Source organism: Mixophyes fleayi, chromosome 2, assembly GCF_038048845.1.
Source record: "Mixophyes fleayi isolate aMixFle1 chromosome 2, aMixFle1.hap1, whole genome shotgun sequence".
NCBI lineage: Eukaryota > Metazoa > Chordata > Amphibia > Anura > Limnodynastidae > Mixophyes > Mixophyes fleayi.
This window is the reverse complement of record NC_134403.1, coordinates 144578252-144605199: the sequence shown is the minus strand read 5'-3', so window position 1 is coordinate 144605199 and position 26948 is coordinate 144578252. Positions and strand designations below refer to the sequence as shown.

Sequence of the window (26948 nt, the reverse complement as noted above, 5' to 3'; positions counted from 1 at the left end):
AGGCAATTAACCTACCAGTATGTTTTTGGAGGAAACCGGAGCACCCAGAGGAAACCCACGCAAACACAGGGAGAACATACAAACTCCTTACAAATAAGTTCACCGTCGGGAATTGAACTCATGACCCCAGTACTGTAAGGCAGAAGTGCTAACACTAAGCCACTGTGCTGCCCTTTATACATCTTAAATCTCATTTCAAAATACTTTTCCTCCCGCCCTCTTAGATCTAACTCTGACCTGCAGCTTGTCTTGCCCCTGGTTACCACCTCTCACTCGTGCCTGCAAGACTTCTTCCGTGCTGGTACCCACTTATGGAATTTTCTACCACAAATCTGGCTATCCCACAGCCTTCAAATCTTTTGCTGCTTTCTGAAAACCCATTTATTTGCTAGGGCTTACCTTATCACAGTAATGCACCCTCACAACTGTCCATATTTCCTATGTGAGCCAACACTCGCTCCTTGTTTCAGCTATGCCCTCTTCTACTTAGAATATAAGCTCTCTAATGACTAGGGACCCAGGGCCGGTGCTAGAGTTTTCGGCGCCCTACGCAAAATTTCCTAAGGTTGCCTAATGGGAGCGCTGGGCCTGCAGGGACCTCTATACCCATTGTTTGCACGTCTGTATTTATTTTATTTATCTTGTATGTCTGTTTAATGTATGTCCTGTTTTCCTTACTGTATGGCACTGCAGAGTACTATGGCACCTTACATAGCTATGATAATAATAATAATAATAATAATAATAATAATAATAATAATAATAAAGTTACATGTAAATGAAACACAAAACATCTGGAACAGTGTCCTTTGGACAAACAACACCAATGCCTAACATTAATGCTCAATGCCATGTTTTGCAAAAATCAAAAGACAGCATACCACCACAAGAACTTTAACCCACCATTCAAGCATGGTGGTGGAGCAGGGATGATTTGGGTTTATTTTACAGATACAGGGCCTGGATGTCTGGCATCATCAACTCCAGCATGAATTCACCTTATGCCAGAGTATCCTATAGAAAAATATGAGACCATTTGTCTAACAGTTGAAGCTTAGCGGACATTGCATCAGGCAAGGACAATGATCCTAAATAACAACAATAATGCACCATAAAAGGCTGACAAAGAGAGCTATCAAGGTTTTCAAATGGCCAAGTCAAAATCCAGACATCAATGCCATTGAGAGAGCTATGCAGAAACAAATGCCCTCAAGCATCAATGAACTAAAGCACTGTGGTAAGAAGGAGTGGGTCAAAATGCTTCAAATACAATGTAACTGATTGATAAACAAATACAGAAAATGATTACATCAAGATATTGCTGCTAAAGTTCTACAAATTACTTAATCATGGGGTGTACTGATTTCTTGTTTAATAATTAACGAAGGATAAATCTGTTATTTGTCACAGGAGATTAGATTTCTAAAACTGTAGGATTTGGTGAGGACTCGATTATTCTTAATTAAGTCTTGATATGTAAAAACACAGATTTCAAAGAGAGTGTATTTCTTTTTCATGTGTCTGTATATGTTGGGCTCCTATACTTGGAAATCACAGAAACAGTGAGACCTCTGGTGACATGAATGGTTTTTCAATCCATTAAAAACCACTTTATACTTCCTTTTGCTTGTCAAATACATTCAGTTATATTATCCATTTATTTCCACTAATTCTGTTTAACTAGTCTATAATCACAGGAAATAAAGATTTGGGGGTATATTTACTAAACTGCGGGTTTGAAGAAGTGGAGATGTTGCCTATAGCAACCAATCAGATTCTAGCTGTCATTTTGTAGAATGTACTAAATAAATTATAACTAGAATCTGATTAGTTGCTATAAGCAACATCTCCACTTTTTCAAACTCATAGTTTAGTAAATATACCCCTTGGAGTTAAAGATTTCCAGTGGGACAAAATACACAGGAGTTCAGGATGTATGTATTTGTGTAGTACAGGGGTGGGCAAACTCAGTCCTCAAGGGCTACCACCAGTTCATGTTTTTAGGATTTCTTTAATCATGCACAGCTGAGTTAATCTATTTGGCTGGGTCAGTAAATATCCCAGCTGTTTCTACAGACAGAAATCCTAAAAACATGAACTGTTGGTAGCCCTTGAGGACTGAGTTTGCCCACCCCTGGTGTAGTACATGTCATCAGTGGTCAAAAAATACAAGAATCAGCAACAATCTAAGGAATATAATAGACAACTGCATGACCAATGCACATAGTACATTCATGAGTTAGTAAATATTTTGTCATGACTGCATAGACATTGATGGAAGATACCACTGTTGTACCTCAGACAAAATTTGTTTTCTGTACCCCTGATTTAGACCTTACCTTGAAGCCCGGTTTACTATGTAGAAGAGAACACTCAGAGGAACCACAGACAAGAGAAACCACGGAAATACTGAGCTAATGATACCAAGACAGAAGAGGACAAGGATGATATTCTGTATAAGTTGTTCCATTTGGTTTGGAAGGCGTACATCAACTGAAAAAGAGAATAACTCATCAGTAAAAAAATGACACCTAGAGACCTGTTTTCTGTAGAACATGATCTCATTTCATCCAAAACACACAGAACTACAAATGTAACCCCTAGGGTGGGCCCATTACTATATGCAACTGTGATAACTAAATGCTCTTCTGTGATGTTGTGCCTACTTTATGATGACAGATGTGGTTCCACTTACATGCTTGGAATGGCTTGATGGTGTTTGGTGGTATAGTTCTCCCCTACAACTTATGTATTCCCCATTGTACGGTGCTATGGACTCTGTGGCTTATAAGTAACTGATACTAATAATGTATCTTCACTAGCTCTGTTGACTTTTTAATTAATATATGTTTCTTTCTTCTTGAAACCCACTGGTGTTATAAAATAAGATCAGATAAAAATAAGAACATGTACAAGATAATAAGATATAAATTCATATAAAAAAACATTAAAATAGTGTGACCCCAAAGGGGGGGGGGAAGGTGTACTCCTGTTTCCAGTTCAGTGCTTGTTGACTTATTTTATTAGTTTCCAAGAGTGACTTCTAGAAGTCTACCTGGTGTTCTTATTCGGGTTCTGCTAATTGCAGATAATAGTTCAATTTGGATCCATGAAAAGTATTTCAATACAACTCAAACAACTAGGTGGGGAAGACCCAGCCAGTAGAGCAACCAGCACTTAAATATATCTGAGCACCACTTTTTACATTTATTTGATTATTTTTTTCTTTATCTGTAAAAATATATAAAAGATAATAAAAATATTATTTTTTGTGCAAGGGTGTATGGTTCTACAGAAATGTACACCAAAGTTTGCACTTGCTAATAGGAGGAGTTGAGGAGATGTAGACAGGCCTTGCTAAGTATGGATTAAACATATACGAATACACCCATGTGGAAAAACAAGATTTATTTTACAGGACGAGATGTAAATGAGCTGGCAGGGAGGGGAAGGTGTATTTAGTTAAGTATTCACAGGCTAATGGTGGATGCACAGCATATTTCTAAGTGCAAAGGACCTATTTTTCTGCCGGCCTAGAGGTAGTGGAAACCAGGCCTCCTCTTATATTTTTATGGGATGCACTGTGAACCTTCCGGTTACTGGTTGGCTTTAAAGTGCATTTCTAGGAGCACTTTGAGCAATATAATAAAACATTCAAACATATAATAGTGACACTTGTTAAAAAGTCTCAATGTCCAGTCACTCTCATGAAGTTGTCATAGGCCCGACTTGAAGTGACGTTTAAACTCTTTGGACCACATGCATTTTCAGGTGTATCTGCAAACCTGGAAAAATAGGCTCATCCTCCTTTGACTGGAGATTTTGCATGGACTTGAAAGTGGGCGTACACCTTAAAATGTACTGAGAAGGCAATTAGGTGCACATGTGCAAAGAAACATTGGCGGTCCACTATTCTGGTTGTTCACAAATGTTCCAAATTTATAAAACTCTCCTAACTGTTCATTTATGTGAGCTGGAATATAAGCAATTTTAGGAACACATTTCAGGTGGAGTTCTTGAGTATGTTAACAACTATTTGCATACGTCAAATAGCATATACTCTTACTCAACTTAAGTATATAAGTAAACAGACATGCAAATTAGAAGGATAGGCACTCATTTAAGGTGAATACAAAAAGTCCTACAGCAGTCCATGGTTACACTACCAGTATAACAACTGTGATCCCATCTTTGTTGAGCCCAAGACAACTGTCAAAAAATAATATTTTGTACAAAATATATATTACAACAACTGAAACTTGCAAGGTGTCTCTGGATTCTGGATTCTGGTCCCACAAAAATTTCCCCTTATCTAAATATATCACAGAACGTGCCATCATTATTTGCATGGTCTGCACTTGTGTGTATTTACCGGTGCCACTATCAACCCAGTACAATACTGGGAGCCATCTGCAAAGCGTGTAGTGACTGGGGTCCAAGACTCTGAAGTGCAGGGATATGAGTCTGACTAAGCTTGCGTAACCCATTAAACCCAAGTATTTGGGAGAATAAACCAGACCATTTATATTATTCTTAGGCATACCAGCCTTTATAGCAAGTTGGCTAGATATCCAGCCAGACCAGCATTGTTTTCATTTGAAACCATAAATTTAAGATCTGCTTTAAATGCAAGTTAGCAAATCCAACCAATTACAATTATAATAATGCATTCATTGGTACATTTCTAAAATTGTATAGCTCAAGTTGATAGATGTTGTACTAACCCTCATCCACGTCTTTGGTGAATCTGTTTAGGATACGACCAAGAGGAGTTGTATCAAAAAATTTCACAGGGCTACAAAGGACTTTTTGAAACAAAAGATCGTGTAGTTTTGTCGAGGATTTCAGTGTACTCTAGTAAGTAAGAAAAAATATTATGTTTTATTGTCTCATAGACTGATTGATAAATACATTTTGAGGGGAGCAGCTACATTCATCATTGGGAGATTAATGTGAACCATTTCTCATTTTTTCCTATTGAAAACTATTGAACAAGTAACAGGGTTGTTTTTTCAATTTCTTTGTAAAGAGGATTGATAGGGGCTAAGGGGAACAAAATAATAAAGGGGCAAGGAAGGTGAAGACCAGGTACTTAACAAGTACATTCAATAAACAGACGATATATAAAACATAAAAACATATTAATGCACATATCAATGGAAACAGAAAATACAAAGATTACAAGAAGATTGTAGTAATCGTATACCAAACCTCATAGAATCAATGTGAATATTTTTTAAACAAGCTTCCACAGTAAGACATTTTTTAATTATTTATTTAAATGGTCAACAAGAACATACATTGAACATTGCAACTAAGTTTTTCTTTTACATTATATAATTACACAGTATAAGGCACAAAGAATATGATAACATAGGGCCCGATTTATCAAGGTACGGAAACGCATACGTATCTGCGTTGCATACTTTGAGTGATGCAGACACTTACGCAAGTGAAATAAGTACCTCAAACAGCAAAAACACACCCTCCTGTGGTCTTCTACACTTAAGGGACGGAATAGTTAGGGTCCAGTATTAAAGATAGGGATAAGGTGGGGGGAAACACGGTTGAAAGGAAGCAAAAATATAGGGGGGTGAAGATACTACAGAGAATATCCGCATGAGGAAGGGAATGTCAGCTTGAAGGAAAATTAATAGATCTCAATATATTAGTTTATCAAGAGTGAGCAAATGCAAAATATTGCATAGAGAAACTATAAAGTAAATTATATTCACTTTCTTTGACATTTAAACCATTCATCTGTAAGTAAATAGACCACATTAAATACAGTATTACAGTTTAGCAGTCTATGCATCGGTTAGGTACTGTATCTGTATTATCGAATCGTGAAGTTTTAGCGTCAAAAAACAGACCTTGTTTTGTGTTTATATTTAAATATCCATAATTGCGCACAGCACTTATTAAATTGTATTTGCTATATAATCATCTCTAGATAGGACTATATGTCTGTATTTGCACTGCTGTTTCAGTTGCATTTATGATAAAGTGCTAGCTCTAGTCAACTGATGTGCTACATTCCATGATACGTAACAACCCGCACCAACGGTTTTTAAGAATGCAGTTAAAGCTTATCACACTTTATTATGATCATTTACTGATTGACACCACAATATTCTGCAGTGCAGTGGGGAATGACGCATTATACGCGTAAAACATAAAACATAGTTAACATCAAACAAAATACTGCGTTAACAAAATAACCAATATACTTGGACAATGATAATACAGAACACAGAAGAATTAAATACAAGGACAAAAATCTTGATAAGATGACAACAGACAAGCGAAAGTGTTTAATTGGATGTCACTTTAAAAATGTATTATTTAAAACAGTTTAACACTTGGCTGTAAAATAAAGGCATTTTTTTTCTATTATCTTATTTTTTTGCTACTTTAGTTATTAGAATTTAGTGATAACTATCCACTAGGAAATCACAAAGTCCTCAAACATTTAGTAAAATAAAGCCACTATGATTACAGCAAGATAATGGAACCTTACCTTTACAAAGACATACCCTCGTAGAAATCTCAGCAGAACAACAGCCACCATAGAAAAAACATAGATAGATATATAGAAATGCAGATCAGGGTTATCCTTCATATTCCCACTTGACAGAGTTCTATTCGTTGTGGAAACAGATGTGTTCTAGAAATTAAAGTGAATAAACCCAATAGTATTTTGTTACAAACATTAAACAATTAACAGATTCATATTGCTTAGCAGAGTCATAGAAACTTCAATGACTGGATAAGAAAAACATACTGTAGGTGTGAATACACCTTTAGATTTTATTATTAACCTTTTCCTGGAGTAGCGATAACTACTGACACAATTATAAAAGAAAGTATTTTTTTGTTACTAAATTACAGCATTACATACTGTAAAACCTACATTGTACAATCTATTTCCAGTACTCTGTTCAGTAATGATTATGTAGCTCTGATATCCTTGGATGCCTTTAGACTGCAATATTGGCCATGGGCATCAGCTCCTATATTTCGAAGGGTGCTATAAAGCCAGGTAAAACCATGGGATAAAGGTGAATGAAGACAACAGCAACAGCGAATGACTGTCCATGTATTCTACCCATCTGATGGGAGGAGCTGGGCGGACCATGGTCATTTTTGCTAAGTGCAGAATAGGCTCATTTAGTTTTCCACTGAAGTTTGATTTTGTGGGACATGATTATTTAAATGACCTAGCAGTGGTGAGCAGGGTGCAATTAGGGAGACTTTCATCCATTTTCAAGGTAGGAGCACAGGCTTTTCCCTTAAGCTAAAGGATTAAAATTCTTCAGCTGGTCAGAGGTGTTGCCCACAGAACTTCGTCCATAGAGTTATACTGGAACATGTTCCACCTTCAGTTGCACTTTTGTGGGAATGCACAATTATAGCACTTTGAACAATCCAATAATAACATTCAAAGAAACAAAAGTAGTACACCCTGAGAAACCTTATTGTAATGATTAATGTAACACATAAATGAAGCTAAACTATTAATATTTTAAGAGAAAAAAAATGGAAAATTAACTAATAAAAGTGGTGATCCTATAGCTGTAGTAGGTGAGACATGTTTACTTTTCCACCATGCGCCTTTTCTGGATGTTTTCACTGGGGAATGTCAGTGGCATAATACAATATAGTGCTCCAGCTACTCGGTTACTTGGAATACTGCTGATTGGCCAGGCAGGTAGTTTGAACTAGGGATCATGTGATCGCTTCTTAGACGTCTGATTCAGGGATCAACTCCGATAGAGCATGCTGATTGGTTGCCTAAACTTACTTACTGCAGGCAGTTGTTTGTCTCACTGCCCATAATAAATATACGATTTACCTCCTACCCCTGGCCAGTTGTCATTTCTGTTAATGCTCTAATGACTCCCACTATTCCTGCGCCAGCATTCTCCAAAGAATAAGCCTCTACTACTACGTGCACAAGACCTGAGGGTAACCAAGTACCGATGAGCGAGCTCAGCTCTAAGGACAAGGGGGCTGCTAAGAGAAAAGACTGGGACTAGCCCTTTTCTGGAGGCTCATTCAAGGAATTGGTGCCTGGAGCTACAAAGAGTGGATAGAACTTAAAAAAACAGAACAATAATAGAGTGTGTATCATTCTGCTAAAAATATTTTTAAGTAAAGTTTGCATTTATGACTTTGATCCAAAAAATATATTGAGCAGAACAGTACACACTATAGTTATCCTCTGCTTTTTCAAGATGTTTCTGCACCAGTTATTACATCTCTCCAAAACTGTATGTTTGGAAGAATTCTGTGAACCATCAATTGTTGGCTGCTACCTATGAACTTGCTGTCCAACATCAGGGTACACTTGTCTATTGCCGGGTGTCTCATGTTTTTGTTTGGGGGGGAAGGGGGGTTGTATGATAGGGACCATGGAATGCATTTGGTATACAATTTAGCTCACTTTTGCAAAAACAAATGTAGAATGAACCTACACTTATACAGTTCATATTCTATTTACCCAGTAAGAATAGGGCTATACATCAACTTAACCCTGTTCCTCCTCTTTTATCTCTGCTATGCACACACATTACTTACGAATTACCCCTCTTACCCCACTGCCTTGTTTGATCCAGTAACTTAGCCACCAATTACTGAAGGCTGCACTTCCTGTGGTTACCACAAACAGAATGGCATTCATGGTGACTATGAAAACGCCTCCAGCCGCTTTGATGTATACTCCATACACTGCCCACGGCACAGAACCGTCACCTTTCTCTTCTGTCTGCATAAGCTCTGTAAAATGGCAGGACAAATAGTAACTACAATGACCAATAGACAAGTATAAATGTTAAATGTTAATGTGATAACTATACTGATATATGGATTTCTGTGTAATATTGGCTAACCACAAGTAGCTCATATTTATGCTCTATTTTCCAAACTTGCTTGCACTTGTAGCTTTGAGGTAAGGCTTATAATTTGCAAGCAAGTTCTTTGCAAAGTATGTTTGCTAACATTTTCAGGAAGCAATCCATGAGCACCAGGTATACACCGTATCACTGGTGCATCCACCCACTATACATGGATATGTGTTTCTGCCACTGTCACTGCTTTAGTAACAGTTCAGGGGGATAAACCATCCTAGAACAAGCCAGGTAAGTAATGGGAAAAAGCGTAACCACAAGACTGGTAATTCAGTATGTCATGAATGTCATGGCTGTAAGTTTAAGACACCATTGCAAACACTGTGCTGACAAACTGTATGCAGCCACACACCCAACTGGTTTAAAAGGTGGTGCTTCATTAGACACCACCTTTTAAACCAGTTAGACACATTAGACACCCTGAATTCTCACATGAAACCAGTTTCTGTTGACAAACAAGTTTGTACTATGTATTTCATACAGCAAAGAGCACTCAACCACATATTCCCCACAACAAAACCCATGTACATATTCTGTTGTTATTGGCTGAGAAAACATGTTTCAGGCTTTAGCCGTGTATGGGGAAGTAAAGTAACATTTTTTTAATTTTCTCCTTTGCTATAACAAATAACACACACCTATTAATCAAATGTATTTTCTTTTCCCATGTTTGACTTTTGCTAATTGCTCAGTTAATGTGTTACAAATCATTGCAGATAAAAGTGTTCATTTATATGAGTGATGGACAAAAAATTAATCTATTTTAAAGGTCATGAATCAAACATCATATTTACATACCACTGGCCTTCTCCTCTTTAGGGGAAGTTTGGGTAAATACTACTGTTTCTTCTTCAGGTCCCCTTCCATCATCAATGTCTTTATCATCATCTTGATCGTCCTGCCCAGAAGGTGAAGAACTCTCATTGTGAGAGCATTCAAGAGAGGGATCATCTATCATTCTCACTAAGGTCATTGTTTCTTGCACTTTTATTCCAGCCGTCTCATTGCAGAGGTCCATGATGACTGCATCTGACTTGAGAAGATTTATTTCTTCATGTTTGTTGGTCTCCACTATCTGTGACACATCTGCCACACCCATATTATGTGATAAGAGTTTGCAATGATGAAAATCAAATGCTGCAGTTTCATCTGTATTGTGAAGGAATTTACAAATAACTATGGAATAAATTAATTAAAAACATTGGCACAGATATAGATTGAACAAAACAATCTCTTCATTTGTTTGGAGTTTGAACTAAGTTCATTTTAAAAAGATCAAGAGGAATTCAAGATAAGTCGAGTGGCCAAATATATACGGAAATAATCCTTTGACATGGTGAAATTTCAATGAAGTGGTTTCTTTTGGTAACAACATAAGTAAACTATAGAACAGAACTGGCACATGACAAATAGCTTAATCATAATGCCTTAAATAACATCTTCCCCCTCAGTCTCCTCCAAAATCATTTTTTCTTTCGCTTATGGCATCTGGTCTCTACCAGATGGGACATCCACTCTCTCAACTAGAATCATCCATTTGTGTTTGCTTGTTGTCAAACATTGTCTGGCTATGAATAAGAAAATCTGTACCAGAATGCATTCATTTTAAAAAAAACATTTCCTTCTGCACAGACAGTGAAAATTGAGTTGGCTAGCCGTGACCCAGTGTGTTATATGTACTCGGGCTGCTTTGTTTTTAACTACTGTTGCCACTGTGGAAGCCCCAGCCTGGATTGGTTAACAATTAAAAGGGCTTCATAAATCAATGACATCACTGCACAAAATTCCCATGAAAATTCAGAAGTAAAAAATCTACAATATCTATTAATCCGGCTGCAGTATTGATGTCAGGGGCAGAGATTCAGCTCAAACTTAACCGTGGAGGTCCAGAAAAGTTTAGCTCTGTTACAAGAGGAGGAGATTATTACAACTATTGGGGGGTATTCAATTGTTAGCGAGTTTTTTTTTCCCCACCGTGTAAAAAAATAAAAAGACCGTTTTCAGTTAGCGCAGCGGGAAAACTCGTGCAATTCAATTGAAAAAGAGGGAACACTGCCCCCGCGCGTTAAAAATTGTGTTTGCGAGATTTTAGGGGAGTGAAGAGGAGTTTTAACGTGGTCATGTATAACACAAAAAAAAAAGTTTTGCACACATTTCCATACATTAGATTGCATTACACATTGATAATATCTACATTACAGTACTTTTTTAGCATATTTTTTAATTGAATTATTTTTTACCATACAATCATCTATACCATGTAAAAACACATTACTACATTCATATTTGTACCAAAAACATACAGAAATATAATTAATTAGTGGTTTTTTTTTTTTAATTTTTTTTTTTTTTATTTCATTATTTTTTCACAAGAAAATCAACTTACAAAAGTTAGGCAATAGTGATAAACATAAGTTTAACTTTTTTTCCCACATTATTACATGATTTCAAATAGTTTTTAGAGGTTTTTTATTTTTCCCACATTAAAGCAAATTTTTTTTTTTTTTAACGTTTGTTTTCGTATTACCTTGATCCAGAATATTTGGAGAGCTGTCAAGCCTTTTTGAAGAACACTGTTTATTTCTTTTAATGATGTTCTGTTAAAGAAAAATATTTCATGGTTAAAACTGATTTTTAATTGATAAGACATCTAGACATTCTTAGGGCAAAGACACAAAAACATGCAAAATATCAAGGAAACATGATTGCTTGTACTTTGTTGTAGAAAGAAATGTAAAATGCAAAATGATATTTGACACCAGGGGGTCATTTATGGGGAGTAAATGCAAAGCGATATGTTAATTTACATGTCTGCTATAACTACCTCTATGTTGTTGATACAAGGGTGGGGTGCACACATACGGTATACGGTTTTGTTGGTGCACAGACAAGAGGCTTTTAGGAACATAACTTTAATAGCCAGGTGAGCACATGAAGCAGCACCAAGTTAATCTGGTGACTTCCCAACACACTGAACTTTTATGGCTACTAAGAGGATATGTGAACACTGATTTTCAATGTGAATCAGAGCTGAAACATAAAAGGCATAAAGAGCGCCTGCCGCACAGATGTGCATGTACCATAAGAAAGCAATGTAATTAAAAGCTTAAAACTAACAGACCATGAACACACCCATGTTATCTGAATCTCTTAGTTTGTTTATAGGATTATCCCACCCTAATTGCATAATGCCTTATAACTGTATAGGACACTGATCGGGCAACAAAAATGTATAAAGGGAAGGGGAGGTGACCTGACTTCTACAGAGAGATGTAGCATGTAATTAACTAAATGCAGTTTTAGTTCAATCAGGTGCCATCTAACCATGTCTGAACTCCGTCTACCTCTATTCTCAAACAAACAACTACACAAAGACTGGGAAAACTGCTTTAATAAGAGCGGTGGGGCCCAGGGGTGAATTTCTGAAATGGACCTAAAATAGGGTATGATTTTTCCCCATTCACTACCTATAAACCTGTACTTTGAATGGCCTTAGGAGCAAGCTTGAATTCTGTACATCCCCCAATTCCAACTATTTAGATTAATATAGGTGAATCAGGAGTCAGAATTAAGAGTAACTTTGTCTGCATGCTGTTTTCATAGAGGTCTGCTCTTTGCTGTGGAATGTAGCTCATCATTGAATAAATACAGATACAGTCCAATGGGTTGTGGAACAATCCATAGCTAGCCAAGTAAGCGGCATATTTCACACTATGGAACCGCACCACCACAAACATTTTATTTCTGAAATCCCTACTTGATAAATTAGTTGTATCAAGGTTAATTTTGAGCAAAGAGCACATCCAACTAAAGAATGAAAAACGTCACCTGGACAAACCATGTTGTGACCATTGTGATTTAGAGTTAACCTAGGACGTGCCTGACTCCCATCTCTAAATCTGTCCACACATTTTAAATTTGTCATACAGCATAGGATGGCTTTGCAAAGATGCATCTTCTATTTGTATTAACTCCTAACTTTAAATGCGGCCCATCATGTTTCAATTTTGGCATGCATTCAGATTTTCGGAACAGTTGCACTCATAGGACTTAGCAATAAGTGAATTACAAGAGATTTATTTGGATTGCCATTTTGCTGTAGCCAACTATTATCAAGTGCATAGTTCAGTAGTTCCCAGCCTTTTGAAGCAGTGACACATTTGCTACCACTTCCATATAATTTATTGATATGTCAAAGTTTAAATAGTGTCATAAAGCAAACCATAAATCATGAATAAATAGAAGTATAGTTAAAAAGAAAAATCTTGGTTGAATCTATTCATTTGAAAGAAAAAATAGTTCAAATATAAACTCCACTGCATTGTTACAATTTATTTAAATACATTTCGCCTATTTGATACATCCAAGCTAATATGATGACAGATGTGTCCCACATGGGCTGGGAATCATTGTTACAGTCAGCAATGATAGTATGTCATTATAGGCTCTCTAGTAGAAGACACATATTAAACACATATCTGAACAGACAATACATAACTAAACATATGTTAGATTTACTGTAACAGAAGACTGCAACTATGCACAAATAAAACATGCACAGGAGACATTAACAAACTTTGCTATGAATGAAACTATGATTAACCTTATGAAACAATGAAAGAGACACAGTTTTGTACATCAATATTGATTATGGATTACAAGTGTTGCAGTCCTACATTTTATTTCAGAAATAAGAAACAGTTGTTTAGGTCAGTTGTACTCACTGATTGCTGCATATTCTCAAACAAAGCAGCATAATCACCCTTGAGTTTCATTAGGTTGTCATGTGTCCCTTGCTCTGAGATGTACCCATCTTTTATGAATAAAACTTCATTGCATTCCATTAGATACTAAAAAATAATAAAGCAGTGAACTGATTATTAAAAATATTGTTAAATTGTAATTTCTAAAAAACAAAATTAAATGCCTTAACGTAAATCCAAAAGGAATGAAATTTCCCTCTTCACGTTCCAAAAGCTCATTCCACACGTTTCCCACCACCCAATTCCCGCCCCTTTAGAATGTTAGCTCTCTAATTCCCATCTCCTGTCTTCACCTCCTAGTCCTCTTGTAAAAGTTTCTTTATGCTCTAAGTTGTGTCTTCTGCTATTGCTTGTTCTCTTTCTCCAATATTTATTTGTATTATGTTCTGTTTGTGTACTGTACGGCGCTGCAGAATCTGCGGCGCCTCACAAATAAATGGTGATGATGATGGTGAAATAGAGAGCATTGAATTGGTAAACAGCATAAGAACCCTTTATCCTAAAAAACATACAGCCATACCCAATATCTTCACTGCAAAGCTTACACAGCAATCCCAAGTCTGGATTAAGAAAAACATGGGGCTCAAGGTGGCTATTAGTGTTGAGGTGCCCCATCTGTATTCATAACAGTGCCCCCATACGCATTATACCATAAGTTCCTAATGCATGTTTACACTAACAGAGCTAGATAAATTGATTATATCAGTATATTGCCTCCCACACAGTACAGTACATACCAGTTAGTAAAGGAGCAAAAATGATAATAAATAATCTACCATAGTTGCCAATATAGCTATATACCTGCCCAGCAGAAGTGTCTGTATTAATACATACTAGCCAAGTACATGATTATATACCAGTCAGTGAACATATACCATTCATGTGTGCCCACATAATTACAATGTAAATATCAGCCAGAGGTGTTCATGAGTACACACAAGATTATATATCTGCCAGATGTCTAGACACAGTTATATACCAACAATGCTCATCTAATTATATATATATATATATATATGCAAGATGTGTCTACAAGATTACATAACAGCGCAAGATGCCCACCTAATGACTTTAAATCCACATCCTGGATATAAATCTACCAAAAGCTCCCCTCCCATTATATACCTGCTACAGGTGCCCATTAGTGATATAGTATAGTAGGTTCCCCCAAAAAATATATCTGTCAGAATTGCTAGAAATATAGCAGCCTGCAAAAGGTGTCTCAAAATAGTCAGAGGTGCCCTCCCCTCCACAGACCCCCAAATCAATCATTTTACTCACTGTGAAGATAATGCAGAAATGAGGTTACAATCATATGGTGTGAATGTCACTTAGTACAAGCTTTCACCACTGAGTACCAGTAAGGAACGAGGAAAGCTTTCATTAAAATCTGGCATCAATGTATTGGCTCCCTACACTGCCAGACACTAGGCAGAAAATTGGCTGACTTGGTTATGTATTCTGATGACAATTAAGCATTTTGTATATTGAAGGAAGCTATATGACTACTAAGCTGTCAATTTAACAATTAAATGTCCTCAAGATAAATATGTAGGTAACATAATACAGTAAGTGAAAATTTTAAACCATAGAATTATGGTCTTAATATACTGTATGCATACTGTAGGTAACAAATGAGACTGTTTCTTTCTAGACCAGGGGCCTGATTCATTAAGGATCTTAACTTGAGAAACTTCTTTTTTCAGTCTCCTGGACAAAACCATGTTACAATGCAAGGGGTGCAAATTAGTATTCTGTTTTGCACATAAGTTAAATACTGCCTGTTTTTTCATGTAACACACAAATACTTGATAGCTTATTTGTACACTGAAATTTAAAGTTGATATTTGTGTGCTACATGAAAAAACAGTCAGTATTTAACTTATGTGCAAAACAGAATAATAATTTGCACCCCTTGCATTGTACCATGGTTTTGTCCAGGAGACTGAAATAAGAAGTTTCTCAAGTTAAGATCCTTAATGAATCAGGCCCCAGGAGTATAAGAATGGAGTAGTGAACAGTTAAACTTCATTTCTTTTTTCAGACTCCTAACTGTGACTGGAGAACCCTCAGTCAGCAATATTTTTTATTTCCTAAAGGCTATGATTCATGAGATCATTGAATGTAATTTATGTAGGCATGTTCATATGTGCGTACAATGCACCTGTACTGTACCTGTAACTGATGCGTGACAAATAAGACACTCCTGTTCTGCATTCCAACCTTAATTGCCTTGCTGAATAATTCTGCTCCAACATACACATCTACAGCACTGAGCGGATCATCCAAAAGAACCACATTGCTTGAACTATAGAGAGCACGGGCCAAGCTGATTCGTTGTCGCTGCCCTCCACTGAGATTGACTCCACGCTCACCTATCTTCAGAAGGAAAAACATTTTACTGCAATATTTCATGCCAATATTTCATATGTCAAACATAATCAGTTTCTATGACATAATTCAGTTATCTCAAGGCACTGTTAGAAAAAGGAGAGCACCATGAAATATTATATTTGTTACAACTAATAGAGATCTATAACCAAAATGAAACACCTTACACACTCTGGGATGTAGGCTTCTGCCATGTATGAATGATGGTCCTTAATGTATGCCTGGGCATCACAAACACACATGGAACAGAACTAAGAATCACATCCAGTATGCAGAACTAGAGCAGTGGTCCTGCACAGTTCCCATCAATGTATTAATAGGACAAAGCACAGACAGGTAAACAGATTCCCCCTCCCCAATGCACTCTGAAATGTGGCTCTATCACTAAAGTTGTTAAAATGTTTATCATATGGCCAAACCTGCCTTTATATATATATATATATATATATATATATATATATATATATATATATATATATATATATATAATATATATATATATATATATATATATATATATATATATATATATATATATATATATATATATATGTGTGACTGCTCTGTAGCATATGAAGCAGTTTACCTCTGTTAAGTCTTCATCAGGAAGACCCTGAATATCAGGATACAGACAGCATGCTTCTAATGTTTTCTTGTATCTGCAGTGGAACAATTAAATAAAAACAAGATTCACAAAGTGTCTACAGTAAAGAAATTATGGTCTACTCTCTACTTAGTCAATCAAATTAAAGTATTAGGATTCTGAAATCATCTATATTATATACCATGATACAGAAGCAATCTATCATGCAGGCATTTTTCACTGAGGAATTAAAAACATTTTTCACATCTAATAAAGTGAAGGAAGGGTTTTTATAATTTTTTTCATCTATAAGTAACGCCCCCTCTGGTATTATTATTCATACAGACATACATCCAGTGACAGATGTGTGACCGGCACTAGGACCCAGAGGAGACACACTAGGAATGGTTGCTTAGCAATATAAGGCAGGTATGAGCTGAGGAGATCCTGTGTGATGAGTGACAGCCAGGGACCCAGGACGGAGGGTAGGAGGTCCTGGGATTCCCTTTGCAATCTGGGGCATGAGGGGCAAATTACATCATGACAGAGAGAATATGAGTGAAATGAGACATTTGATGGAGAAACTACCACGGAATGTGGCAGTGTGACAGGAAGGAGAGCTCAGTCAGGGGGAATATACCACATTACCTCCGAATCTAATGGTATAACTGAGAGACACAGTATCTGCGTGAGTCAACCTAGAGACACCCTGCTGGGACAGAGAGACAGAAAACATGTAAAGTGTCACCCCCACAAAGGAAGAGTGAGCAGGGCTGAGAGAACACTAGCAAGGACGGTGCCAGAACTGAGTGAGTAATGTCACCCTTACAGAGGAGGAGTGAGTAATGTCACCCTTACAGAGGAGGAGTGAGTGATGTCACCCTTACAGAGGAGGAGTGAGTGAAACGCTGCTGAGAGAGAATGGATGTGGGCTGTAGTAGTATCATAACCATGTCACCCCTTTAAGTACTGTGCAGCTGGAGTATATTCTGTAAGTGAAAACTTCTCAAGCACCTAAGAACTGTGCAGGTGGAGACATGTATCTATGGTATCTATTGCACTGCACCACCACACAACATCACCTGTATGCAGGGCCGCCAAGAGGGGGAGGGATGGGTACTAATTACCTGGGCTCGGGCATGCCAGGGGGCCCGGCCCGGTCCCTCACTGCTGACTGTTTGCTTTGGGGGTTTTTTAAACATATATCTTTCTTGGTTTTTTCCTGCGGGGGGGGGGCTCCGCCCTCTTCGTTGGTAGGGGGAGCAGGATACTATAAAAAAAATACTCATATGATCGCAGCGCCAGTGTCCCTCCCCCTTTCTCTCTGTTCTGTTTGCACTAAATGTCAGTGAGGAGCGGAGCAGGGAGTACCCAGAAAACAGAAGAGAGGAGATGAAAGAAGCCAAAACAAAGGTAAGTAAAGGAACAGAGGCAAAGGGAGGGACACAAAGGCACTGAGTGATGAAAGAGATGGGAGGGGGGGAACAGGATGGCACAGTGATAAGGAGGAGGGGGGAAGGATGGCACAGTGATGAATGGGGGGCAGTATGGCACAGTGATGAAGGAGAGGGGGGAGGCAGGATGGCACAGTGTAATGAAGGGGGGGAGCAGCATGGCACAGTGATGAAGGAGAAGGGGGAGGGAGGATGGCACAGTGTAATGAAGGTGGGTAGCAGCATGGCGCAGAAATGAAGGAAAGGGGGGGCAGGATGGCACAGTGATGAAGGAGGGGGGGCAGGATGGCTCAGTGTGATGAAGGGGGGAGAGGCATGGCACAGTGTGATGAAGGGAGCCAGGTGAAGGGGGGGAAACAGCATGGAGGGCACAGTGTGATCATAAGGGGGCACAGCATGGTGATGATGAAGAGGCACAGTAATGTGTGTGTGATGGCACAGGGGGCTTGTGGTAATGTGTGTGTGATGGCACATGGGGGCTTGTGGTAATGTGTGTGATGGCACAGGGGGCTTGTGGTAATGTGCAGAGCCGTAACTAGGGTGGTGCGGGCGGTGCCGTCGCCCAGGGCACAAGCCCAAGGGGGCGCAGTAGCCACCCGCTGCCTGGCTCTGTATTAGTCTTTTACTTTCCTGCAGTCAGGCCCGGCGCTCCCATTAGGCAACCTTAGGCAGTTGCCTAGGGCGCCGGGACCTGCAGGGCGCCGCTGCCGCTGACTAGATTTGAAAATCTAGTCAGCGGTGAGAAGTGGGAGAGGTGGTGCAGCGGCGGCGGGGTGCCGCCGCTGTTTCTTCAATGTCCGCCCTGGCTGCCCGGCGCGTCGCTCCCACTGTCTGTCACACACCTGATCACTGACATCAGTGATCAGGTGACACTGGGTCACTCTTCCGCGGCGCCTGTGTAGTATATCACACTGTCTGTCAGTGACAGACAGTGTGAATAAAGTTTGCTACCCAGCGCCCCCCTCTCTTCCCAGCATGCCATGGCTGCTCCACCCTCTCCTCTGGTGTAAAGAAGCTGAGGAGCGGTGGGCAGCCATTACAGAAGGGCCTCTCTGCATCTGAACAGCCTTCAGCATCAAAAACAGTAAGTATCTTTATCTTTTATTTTTTTTTGTATTATTAATTTCATTTTATAAAAAATGGGGTAACCAAAGGCGAAGTGTGGTGGCCCAAAAAATGTTGGGGGTGGGATTTTTTATTATTATGTCACACATTATGGTCTATATTTAATTTAAAAACTATGGTGGTTAAAATAATTATTTTATTGCACCTCATGCCCTATATTTGACTTGCTTAAAGTCAATAATAGAGCATGAGGTGCCAATAAAATAATTATTTTATCCACCATAGTTTTTAAATCAAAGATAGAGCATGAAGTTGCAAATAATATTAATTTTTCTCCCACATAGCTTGCAAATTAAATATAGAGCATGAGGTGGAAAATAGTATTTTTTCAATGGTATAAAAATTACTATTTTCCACGTCATACTCTATATTTGATTTGCAAAATATGCGGTGGAAAAATGACTATTTTGCACTTCATGCTCTATCTTTAATTTAAACACTATGGTGGATAAAATAATTATTTTATTGGCACCTCATGCTCTATTATTGACTTGCTGCAAGTCAAATATAGAGGATGACGTGCCAATAAAATCATGGTGCTGCAGGGGGGGGGGACAGAGGACATGGTGCTGCAGGGGGGGGGGGAACAGAGGACATGGTGCTGCAGGGGGGGGGGAACAGAGGACATGGTGCTGCAGGGGGAGGGACAGAGGACATGGTGCTGCAGGGGGGGGGGACAGAGGACATGGTGCTGCAGGGAGGGGGACAGAGGACATGGTGCTGCAGGGGGGGGACAGAGGACATGGTGCTGCAGGGGGGGGGAGAGAGCACATGGTCAAGCAGTGGGATGGGGCAGTATGCTGCAGGGGGAGCAGAGTGTGATGGGTCATTCTCACAAGTTTTTGTTCCCATATCTAATACTTGGATACTTCCCCTCTAGAAATCCTGTGATTGCCCCTGGACAGCAGTGGAGTCTGGACAACGTTCTCTATGAAACATCACGGCAGCCAGACCGCTGTAGGAGGTAAGGCTTATTTTTTTTTATTTTTTTTACCGAAAGTGAAGTGTGTGAGTGTCTGGGAAGTGGGTATTTGGCATGTTCTGGGGTGGGTGGGGGGGGGGGGGCGGTATTTTGAAATTTTGCCTAGGGCGCTGAGAACCCTAGCACCGGCCCTGCCTGCAGTGGAACGCATGTGCGTTCCACTGACAGGAAGTTTGGCATTTGGAACACATTCTGCGTTCCAAATGCCGGTCTACCTGTCATTGGAATGCATATGCGTTCCACTGCAGGAAAGTAACGGTAAAATCTCTTTCTCGCAGGACCGCGACTAGCAGAAGCAATTACATGATATCTCACAGCTCTTTCGTCCAAGGACATCCATTCTTATGATCATCAATCATTGCTGTCCCAGCCACCGACTCCAGTGCTGAAGCTAAGACCCCTTTTATAACTCGATACATCTGTAGAATCCACAGGACAGACATTGTCCTACAGCTGCTCCACACAAAGCTTTAGGGGGATTTTCCTATAACCCGCGAGACGTTACGCGGAGCCTTGCAGAGCAGGGGGAACGCTTTCTGTCTGCAAACTGTAAGCATTATCATTAAGAAACCACTTAAGCTTCCACTTCCATCACATTACGGGCATCGGTCTTGCTGCTCGTTCCCCAGATATCCATCTCCTAGAGTGGTAAAAAGTGACTCCCTGGAGGATAAATTGCTAATTAAATCTTATAGTCTCTCTCTCACTCTCACTTACTAGGACCCTTTTGTTCTTATAGGAATAGCAAAATGAACATAATCTGCTTCTAAATTGCTAAGGCCAAGTGGCTTGATCTGCCTGTCCATGGTAGGCTTTCAGAACATAGGTACAAGAAGAGTTGTGGACAAAATCAAGACTTTTTTTTTATTTTGCAAATATGTGTAACAGAATTCTTTCAGTAAAGTGCTAGACACACCCCCACATTAGGTTGGCCACACCCACTTGGCAAATGTCACTCCCACTTAGATGGGGGGCGCCGGTGCCCTGTCTTGCCCAGGGCACTAAAATGTCTAGTTACGGCACTGGTAATGTGTGTGTGTGTGTGTGTGTGTGTGTGATGGCACAGGGGGCTTGTGGCAATGTAGTGTGAGGTAGGTGGTGGCTAATTAATGGGTGCAATTTTGTTTGTGGGGTGATGGTGGGGCAATTTAATAGTGGGGCTATTAATTTAAGATGGGGTGGTTTGGGGGCTATAGAATGTGGGGGTGAATTGGGGAGATTGAAGTCTCTTTATTAAATGTGATTATGAATTATTTAATGGCAGTGATGGTTGCGGGAAATAGGTATATTTATGAAATGTAAATACTATTAATTTATTGCTGGGGCTGTTTGGAGGGAGGGAAATAGGTTTATTTATTAAATGGGAATACTATTATTTTAATGTTGGGGCCTAATTATTAATCGTGGGTGCTATTGATTTAACGCTGGAATTTTGTAAATGTACCCACAGGTGGTGAAAGTGACAAGAACAGGTAGGAGAGAGCAGGACAGTCTGTGAAATGTTGTGATTCTAGTGGGCCAATCCCAATTTTTGGTGAGTGTTCTACCCAATGTAAGGGGCAGGTCAAGACTGTGAACTCTTTATGTACACACTGCATTGTTTATATACTACATACACTATTGTGCTAGATGTCCTGAAAGTCAGGAGTGCTGGGACATATGTCATGCTCCGACGAGCGGGCACTGCACTCTTGTGCCAATGATGTACACAACAGTGCAGGTTTTTTTCCTGTAGGAGAAGCCTAGCGCTTTTCAACTGCTAGCTACGCCCCAATTATGCATAGTCACGCCCCCAATTGTATGAACACACCCACTACCACTTTTTTTACATGCTCAACTATAAGGGGGGCCCCATTAAGTTGTTGTACCGGGGCCCTGAATTCCTCTTGGCAGCCCTACCTGTATGCACACTTTTCAGACCTTGCTGTAACACCTGCATGTGGGGGGACCTTCTGGTCACTTATGCCCACACCAAAGAGGTAGACAGGGCTGAGGAAAGTGCAGGTGATCCGGTGGATTAGACATGTATGCACTCCAGGACAACACATAGTGTCAGGAGGTTTTGGGCCTCTTCCCTAGGTTATTTTATTGTTTTTTACATTTTTTATTTCAAGATAATATGTTAAACACAAAGCAAACTTGTAACAATATAGCGCCTGATTCATTATTAATCTTATCTGCCGTTTTTTGAGGATCTTAAGAAAATCTTCTCTGAACATGCCCAGAAAAGGGAGATAAGAAGGAAAATCTACTGTGTAAGTTAAGAATTTCTTAAGTTAAGATGAAAATCCTTCTTAACTGCACTTAAGAAGTTCTCACAACACTTAAGAAAAAGGGGTTCAGAAAGCGAGGGGAATGGGTGGAAATTGGGCGGAGATTGTACTAACTTAAGAAGAGTAGGATCCATTGGATAGTTAAAGAGAAATGCTGAGAGTTTTATCTTAACTTCTTGCTTAATCTTAAGGAAGCTCAGGGTCATGTTTAAGTCCAAAGCAGCTATAGCAGTATTGCTGATTTACAACACCAAACTATTCAAAAAGCAGTTTGTTTAAAACACTCACAACTAGATATGCACAACATACACCTTAATACAGTTAACTCAAAAAATATATATATTTTGTAATTTTATTTTATATTAAAACATTACACAATGTACACTTTTTTTAAAAAAAAACAACCATTGTGAATGCACAGTTGTAATAAATTGTAATGTAAAGTGGTTGATGTGTAATATCTAATAGTTAACCTATACAGCTAATAATATGCTAATAATAATACGAAAGACAACAGGTTAATTTTTTAAATTTGTACAAACTTAAACCAAGCGTACTCTTGCATAAGGGACACATAGGAAATCCACACAAACATGGGAAAGATATATAAATTCCACACAGATAAGGCTGTGAGTGAGTGAGGATTCGAACTCAGGTCCCCACTGTTGAAAAGTGGATTATCTAACCACTAAACCAACATCCAAGTGGAAACAATATGTGAATTTTTGCGGCTATAAGCAATATAGGCATATTCCACAAAATGGGTCAGGAATCTAACTCATGACCCCACTGATGAAAAGTGAATTATCTAACCACTAAGGTAACGTGCTGATTGAGCATTACATACATTATATAGACTTGAATGAGAAGCACCATGTTTGAAAGTCCTATTAGGTAAAACTAAATGTGAGTACATAAAGCATAAACCAAGCTTAGGGTGCTCCTAAAATACACACAACACATACACTACTGCCAACATGAAGGTTTAAGGACATGAAAAATGTGTCCTGTGTAATTTTGAATTGTAAATAACTGTGGATGCTAATTTAACGGCTAATAATTCACAAACATAAATATCCATGCACGATACAATGCTATAGACAGAACAAACGCCAAAACATATACTAGCATACTCCTTTATAAGTGACATATTGGAGTAAACCTACAGAAACATGGAGATATACAAAGTTCACACAGATACAGGCATGATTATGGATTCAAACTCATGGCCCTAATGTTAGCAGCTCATTTGTCTAACCAGTAAGGCATACTTCAGATTTAAACAAACATACAACACAACACAGGCACTAGTGGCAACCTAAAATGTTAATGAGCATAATTAAATGAACAATTGCACACACCTTCTTAGTAACAGGCATGAAGGGTCATGTTTTGTTTAATAAAAATGAAAATATGAAAGTCTATGCTAATGCATCTCAGAATAATTCCGAATCATAAATAAACATAAACACATTTTTTAATCAGTGTAAAAGTGAACAACAAATTTCCGTAACCAGTGTTGTATACACCCAGCATCAGATCTCAGCATCTGATAACACAATGGGCCATACACCTGCATATACTTGTCTCATTACAATCCACTATAAAATACTGCTTCATGCACACTTGAATTTGGTTAGGAGTCTACTGGTATGTATTTGTATAGTGGACTTTTATTTGTATTAACAGTTATCTTTTCTTTTACGCTTTGAAAGTTTGTAAGATATTTTATGTTCCACAATAACAGTTCATCTCTATTTTAATATGTAATGTGCATTTTAATGTGTGCCTAGTTTGCATTATACATTTTAACCAATTGTGTTGTGTAGCTTTTTAATCTAATATCTATTAAGATGAAGGATGTGTTTTTGCACTTCCACATGTTACATGTTTATCCAACAGATCTTTAGCCCTCCTGAAACTGTGTAGGCAGGGCACTTCAGGTTCCATGCTGATTTGCAAGGTAACATATTTTTCAAATATGGTTTAAATTATCTAACACCCCAAAAAATACATTTGTTGTTTGGTGATGAAAGCAAAGACATGTTTCATTTTTCTAAACATATAGAATTGCATGTGCCAGGCTGTTTTGACTGTAAAAAATGTTTACCTTTGAAATCTGCAAGCTTGTAATAGGGCTGTAAGGGCTGCCTCTGCCCCTGCTGAGATTATCATATGTGAGTTTTCTACCCATAGCACTTATAAGAATAATGTTGAAGCTTGATAGTTAGAGTTTAGCTTAAAATATACCAAACTAAAGGCTTTGATGTACTACCAGGCCTTAGCTGGGACATGTCTGCCTCACCTGAACAATATTCAGTAATTAAGCATAGTCTGTTAATCTGACTCACTATGTGAATTTTCTTTTCTGCCCAGGTGAAGTGCATAAACTGTGTTGTGTGTTGATTTTAATGCACTGATTTGTCAATGTTTTCTAACAATGTTCTTCCTTTTAGGTTATTGGGGGACTTGTGTTGGTTAAGGCAACAATCTGTAGATTTTACAGCTTTTACAGGTGTGTACAAAGTACAGTCAAGTAATAATTTGTTTCAAAATGGCCTAAGCTTGATCTCTTTTTCTCTAATATTTTAAACAGATAAAGAAGACAGTTATTTTGGGTTCCAGCATGACCTGCCTTGCAACACCTCTAGTCAATGGGATAAAACCAACATCCATGTGTTTGTTTTGTTTACAAAATAGTTTGTATATACATTTTTTTTATTTTGATTTTCATTTGATTACTACAATTGTGTTTATAAATAAATAATATTTTATTTTTGCAATACTCATTCTCCTGTAACTCTCTGCTGCTTTGGACACTGTTGAACACCCTCTTCTCCTATACATCCTTGACTTCATTGTCCATCTAGACACAGTGCTCTCCTGTGTTACTTCCTACCTCTCTAACCGCTCTTGTAGTGTACCCACCTCTGCATATTCTCCCTTCCACTCTCATTCTCTAATGAGATCTCACAAGGATCCTATTTCTTTTTCTTAATGTTGTACTTTAATATTGTACATCTCTCATCTTGGGGTACTAATTTGGTCATTTGGCCTCCAATACCACCACTATGTCGAGGACACCCAAATGTACATTGCTTTCCCTGACCTATTTCTTTCAGCACTGTCTTTCTGCATTCGCCCAATGGATGTCACAACGATAGCTAAAGGAAATCATGTTCTATATAGAACTCATTCTTGTCGCTCATCCCAGAGTCAACAACTGGCCTCCAATCTCACTCACTGTCAATAACACCGCTATACCCTCTGTGTTGCCTAAAATTTAATTCCTCAACAAATTTGAGGAGGATTGGAGGACCAGATTCATGTGGTAAATAATGGTCCAAAAAATGTATTACTTTGAACCTTATCAAAACCATATCACAAAGTTATGTTTTAAATTAGACACATATTTTAAACCATAAGTAAATTACTGTCTGCTTTTTGTGGTAGTTACCAAAATGTTACACTTTATTTCTACATTTACAACGCAGCTAGAATAAAAAAAATCACACTTATAAATCTAGTGCCTGTTATCAGGTGCCTGCAATTACAGGTTCCTACCAAAAAGTGTCCATAATTGCGAATAGCGGACTACATTACCCATCTATCTACCCCCTACTAGGATACGATAAGTGAATGACAGAGAGACATTTTGCACACAGGTGTAGAAAAGATCGGCGAGTTACGTGAGATCGCCCACACGTGCTCTGAGAATCAATCACAGAGCAGAGTCCAGAGACAAAATGAGGGCAAGTACTTTTGCTCGGTGTGAGCTGCAGGAATGGACTACAAGCAGCACACAGATGCTATGGCCATGCTTGGTATTTGAACTCATTGCGCCAGTGTTGTGAGACAGAAGTGCTAACCACTAAGATATCAGTGCAGATCTTAACTGGCATATATTTTTGGGTAATAAGGAAGAATGTCTGTGTTGTGTTGTTTTTTATCCTGAAGTACTATTATCTAGCTCTTACATCTGTTGCACGCATGCTGTATTGTTGAGTTTCTCGCTCTAGTATATAGAATGTATTTTTTTTTTTTTCTAAATGAACGTTGTCTTAGTGGTTAACCAATCCACCTTCCAACAATGGAGTCATGAGTTCAGTTCCTGACTCATTTTGTAACGGTCAGGACACATAATTTCAAATTTCATCCATATGCGTTCAGTTCAACTCAAACACATTATACGATCTTTCATGTCGGTGAATAAAAAGGTGTGTTGATTTAACTGAGTAACACTTTAAAAGCATTTGTCAAAGGTGATCTAATTATATAAATGCTAACACAAATTAAAAGGTAACAAGATTTGTATCATCATCAGCTATTTATATACCGCCACTAATTCTGCAGCATTGTACTCTTGTACAATGCTGCAGAATTAGTCCCTGCCCCATTGGGGCTTACAGTCTAAATTCCCTAGCACACAGACAGACTAAGGTCAATTTGTTAGCAGCCAATTAACCTA

General features: G+C 38.5%; 1 protein-coding gene across 1 annotated transcript in view; it reads right to left on the bottom strand.

Annotated features, from left to right (window-relative positions):
• The window catches only part of LOC142141553 (ATP-binding cassette sub-family C member 5-like), a 124356-nt gene that overhangs the window by 41662 nt on the left and 55746 nt on the right, over positions 1-26948 (bottom strand). Inside the window, exons 12-20 of the mRNA XM_075200149.1 lie at positions 16650-16722; positions 15848-16051; positions 13634-13759; positions 11437-11506; positions 9708-10058; positions 8597-8778; positions 6521-6667; positions 4725-4854; positions 2340-2493 (exon numbers count right to left, since the gene is read on the bottom strand). Of these exons, the coding sequence (XP_075056250.1) occupies positions 2340-2493; positions 4725-4854; positions 6521-6667; positions 8597-8778; positions 9708-10058; positions 11437-11506; positions 13634-13759; positions 15848-16051; positions 16650-16722 (1437 nt within the window). The remainder of the gene's footprint in view (positions 1-2339; positions 2494-4724; positions 4855-6520; positions 6668-8596; positions 8779-9707; positions 10059-11436; positions 11507-13633; positions 13760-15847; positions 16052-16649; positions 16723-26948) is intronic.